This window comes from Merops nubicus, unplaced genomic scaffold (assembly GCF_000691845.1).
Source record: "Merops nubicus isolate BGI_N331 unplaced genomic scaffold, ASM69184v1 scaffold29438, whole genome shotgun sequence".
NCBI lineage: Eukaryota > Metazoa > Chordata > Aves > Coraciiformes > Meropidae > Merops > Merops nubicus.
In genome coordinates this window covers 2,547-7,122 of record NW_008625577.1, presented here as the reverse complement: position 1 = coordinate 7,122, position 4,576 = coordinate 2,547, and the positions used below count along the sequence as shown (strand labels likewise).

The 4,576-nt window shown below is 49.1% G+C and overlaps 1 protein-coding gene across 1 annotated transcript; it reads left to right on the top strand.

Moving 5' to 3' along the window:
- Positions 1-231: 231 nt before the first annotated feature.
- LOC103778155 (serine/arginine-rich splicing factor 1B-like) lies at positions 232-2,806 on the top strand (the record flags this gene model as incomplete). The annotated part of the gene is made up of 2 exons (XM_008945729.1): positions 232-1,399; positions 2,280-2,806. A coding segment is annotated over one exon (224 nt), but the record flags the coding sequence as incomplete, so codon positions are not given.
- Positions 2,807-4,576: the final 1,770 nt, after the last annotated feature.

Genomic DNA, 4,576 nt, shown 5'->3' with positions numbered 1-4,576 from the left:
TTCCCTCTCTCTCTCTCTCTCTCTCTTAGCGCCGGTGCTCCCCCGGCGTCCTGCCGGTGAGCTTCCCAGCCACGGGCCGCGCAGCCCCGAGTGCTTGCTGGGGAAGCCTCGCCCGGTCGGGGCAGCCCCTCTGTCTGCTCGCGGCGTCGTCCCTTTTGTCTGCTGCGGGCTGGGACTGCGGGAGCCGAGACGATAACCGGGTTTTAAAGAAGCTTCTCGCTTTCCCTCTAGGGCTGCCTCCGAGTGGGAGTTGGCAGGATTTAAAGGATCACATGCGTGAGGCAGGTGATGTATGTTATGCTGATGTTTTCCGAGATGGCACTGGTGTCGTGGAGTTTGTACGGAAGGAAGATATGACCTACGCTGTGCGAAAACTGGATAACACTAAGTTTAGATCTCATGAGGTAGGTTTCACGCTTACTTTCTTTGGCCAGAATTGGATACAAGGGGCTTAACAGTAGGATTTGAAGGTAAGGAACGCGTGGTGTTCGTTGGTTCTAGATAAAGCAGCTAAATAAGCCCGTGGTCAGTTTGCCAGGAGATAGACTTTAAAGCCGTGATGTCTGTTTCCGTGCTGTAGTAAACGATATCTTCGGTGTGTCAGCATGCCTAAAAAAAAGATGGCCCTAAAGCCTAGACTTTTCAATCGAAAGTTCTGTCTATTCAATAGGGAGAAACTGCCTACATCCGTGTTAAAGTTGATGGCCCAAGAAGTCCAAGCTATGGAAGATCTCGGTCACGCAGCCGTAGTCGTAGCAGGAGCCGTAGTCGAAGCAACAGCAGAAGCCGCAGTTATTCCCCAAGAAGAAGCAGAGGATCTCCACGCTACTCTCCCCGCCACAGCAGATCCCGATCTCGTACATAAACCATCACTAGCTCTGATCTTTTTGTAGAAGCCCACGTTGTACACAGTTTTCCTTTACTTAGTACAGTCCTTCATTATTATTTTTTTTTTTTTTAATTCAAACTGTTTTACTCAAATTGGCTGAAGTGTTGAATTGCGTTCTTGTGTAAAATCCCTAGTGAGTATTTGCTCCTTAACATCAACATTCCCCTCAACGTCTTTGGTAAATTGTATTTTAATTGATGTCAGTCAGGCTTGTTTGGGTTTAGTTCTAGTTCAGCACCGACCTTCTCCGCCCCGTGGTACCGCTGTGTAAATGTCTCCGTGTTCGGCCGTGGTTTATACGAGCTGGGGATGTTGGGGTGTTTGTGGCTAACTTGTCTCTTCTGGGGGAATCTTATATTTTATCTTGCCTTTTCGTGTGTCTTTCTGTAGACATATCTGAAGAGATGGATTAAGAATGCTTTGGATTAAAGGATTGTGGAGCACATGTCAATCATTTTAGGATTGTCAAAAGGAGGATTGAGGAGGATCAGATCAATAATGGAGGCAATGGTATGACTCCAAGTGCTATTGTCACAGATGAACTTGGCAGTATTGACCTTATACTGAGAGACAGGTCGAGGGAGCGCGGCGCCCACGCGACGCCCGAGGCTACAATTGCTCTTTTCTTTAAAACCTTTCTTTTTTCGGGGGGGGGGCAATTGTGGCCAAGTAACTTGCTTTTGTAATTATTCCATCTGAGTTGTTTTTAAAGGAGTAAAGTGGGCCGGGGGTGGGAACGTTGGTCCCTGTGTCACGCAGCATCCAGTTACAAGTGTTCATGTGACGTGTACTCGTACACTTGTAGTAGCTCAGGAGTATCTCCAAACCAGAGTATAATATCAATACTGCTAAAATCTGCATGTCCTCTGTGTGACCGATACAGCGTTGCTAGTTCATTTCTTTTTTTTTAAAAAAAAAAAAAAAGTATCAGAATGAAAGCAAAAATAGAAAACCTAGTTGGGAATAATCCCTTAAGTGTGAGCCCTGCCCCTGAGAGTGGCCCCGGGTGCCGGTCCCTCCGGCCTGGCCCCGCGGCGGGCGGAGCCTTTACCAGTAAGAGTTTCCAGTTTCAGAACCATTTTTTGCGACCACAAAACCTATGTAGCACCACCACCCTAGGAGCAATGAGTTTGTTGGCTTTCCCTTGGCGTAGTGTAAATATGACAATGTTTCCTCCGAGTAGTAATTAACATTTCTATAAAAAGAAAAACAAACAGAACCTTAATCTGAGCATCGCCATTCGAAAGTTTGTTTTGGGGAATTGATAGTTATTAATGTACATCTCTTGTTAATTGATGGCAAACATAACTGATCATTCCCCAGAATCCTATTTTTTCATTACAGTATCTAACTTTTTGCCTCCTCTTTTTTGGTTTTGCTGGTTATAAAGGTTTGGATTGGAGAGGGCTCACTGGATCCCAATCCTTGGAGCTGGATCATTGGATTCAAATCATAATGTGGATAGGATAGGGAGGCTGAATTACAAGGATTCATGGAGCGGGATCAAATTACCAGGAACGTAGGAGTGGATTCCTGCCCCAACCAAACCGCACTCGTGTGGATTTTTTTTATTCAACTCAATTGGCTATTCCAAAGATACTTTTTTTTTTTCCGTTCCTATTTTTGACGATTGGAGCCCTTAAGATGCACGATGGAGATTTTTCATGGTTTTTGGTAAAAGGAGCAAAGCGAGGACCTGGAGAGGTACGCTGGAGCAATCTCCTTGGAAGGATTCAGCACGAGTAGATGGTAAACGTTAAAGGGGAAAAAGGGGGGTTTGTTTAAAAAAAAAAAAAAAAAGTAAATCAATAAGTCATTTCTCTAAATTTAAAGACAAAAATTGGAGTTAAAGATTGAGTAGGTTTTCAATTGGCTCTTGCCTTTTTTTTCTTTGACAAATAAAATTTTTAAAAAAACCAGCACGGTTGTCATCCTTTGTTGCCAAGAGCCCCAGTCTGCGCCCGCCGCGGCGGCGTTGTGAGATCCCCACTTTGGGGACAAAAGGCTTTTGTGTCCCGCAGCGTTCTGCAGGAAGCACTGGGGCTTGAGCTGCTCCCAAATAAAGGAGCAGTTCCCTGGGAAATGGGTGGAATTTATTACACCAGTAAGGGAAGAGAAAGAATTCACTGGCTGCTGAAAGAGGATGTTCTAACGTCGACGACGGCGCTGAGGAGACTCCAGAGATGGGATCAGGATTAACTCTTCCCCTCCAGCCCTCGGGGACAGGCAGGAGCAGAGCCCGTGTGTGAGCCTGGCAGTGCCCTGGATGAGCAGCAGGTGGGTGCAGCAGGTGGGTGATGCTGTGGGCAAGGAGCTGGGAGGGGGGTGGTAGCCCACCATGTACCCTCAGGGGATGTTTAATTCCATTTGGGGGCCAGTCTTGTTTAATCTCTTGACTGAGTGACCTGCATGAGGGGATTGAGGCACCCTCAGTGCAGTGACACCACACTGGGAGTGTTGATCTGCTGGGGGTTGGGGGCTCTGCAGAGGGCTCTGGGCAGGGTGGATTGATGGACCCAGGTCAGCTGTATGAGCCTTGGCAAGGCCAAGTGCCAAGTCCTGTACTTGGGTCACAACGACCCCTGCAGTGCTCCAGCTTCAAAATGGACACACTGCTGGCCAAGAGCCTGTGGGTGATGGTGACAGCACCTCTGGGAGAACAGGGAAGAAGGGGAAAAAAGACAGTACAGCTGGAGTGAGGACAAGAAACAGCCCTGCAGACATGGAGGGAAGTGAAGGAGGAGGGGGTGGAGGTACTCCAGGCACCCGAGCAGAGATTCCCCTGCAGCCTGTGGTGAAGACCATGGTAAGGCAGGTTGTCCCTCTGCAGCCCAGCCCTTGGAGGTCCACAGGAGCAGATCTCCACCTGCAGTCCATGGAGGACCCATGCTGGAGCAGGTGGACGTGCCCAGAGGAGGCTGTGACCCTGTGGGAAGCCCATGCTCCATGGAGACAGAGAAGCCTAGAATGGAGCAGGTTTGCTGGCAGGACCTGTGACCCTGCTGAGGACCTGTGCTGGAGCAGTCTGTTCCTGAAGGTCTGCACCCCATGGGAGGGGCCCAGGCTGGAGCAGTTTGTGAACCAGTCCACAGGAGGGATGTGCAGTGAAGAAGTTTGGGGGGGACTGTCTCCTGTGGGAGGGACCCCGTGGTGGGGTGCTGGAGGAGGGAGGAGCAGCAGAATCGTGTGATGAACTGCCCAGAACCCCCATTCCCTGTCCCCCTGCACTGTGAGGGGGGAGGAGGGAGACAGAATCAGTAGTGAAGGGCTGGGTGGGGGAAAGTGCTTAAAGATCTGGGTTTATCTTTAATTATCTTATGATTTGATTAGTAAAAAATTAATTCTCTCCCAAATAAATGAAATTTTCTGACACTTTGTCAGTAATAAGCAGCTATAGGTCACTTCCTTAGGGCAGCGAAATGCCCTGGATGGAGCAGCACAGGGGAGTTCTATTGTATGATGGGTTTTGTCTTTGGGGCAGAATTAACAGGTTTGGGGTTTCAGTGTGACATGTTTAACCCCAGGGGACTCTGCCTGGGGCCAGGGCAGTGCTCGGAACCTCTCACGGGTGGGCACAGGACAGGGGCTCTTTCCCCTGGACAATGAAATCCTGATGCCAATCCGGGTGTTTCGGGGGGTGCTAAACCCGGGCCAGACTCGGCGGTCCGGTCACGTGCGGGACAGTGT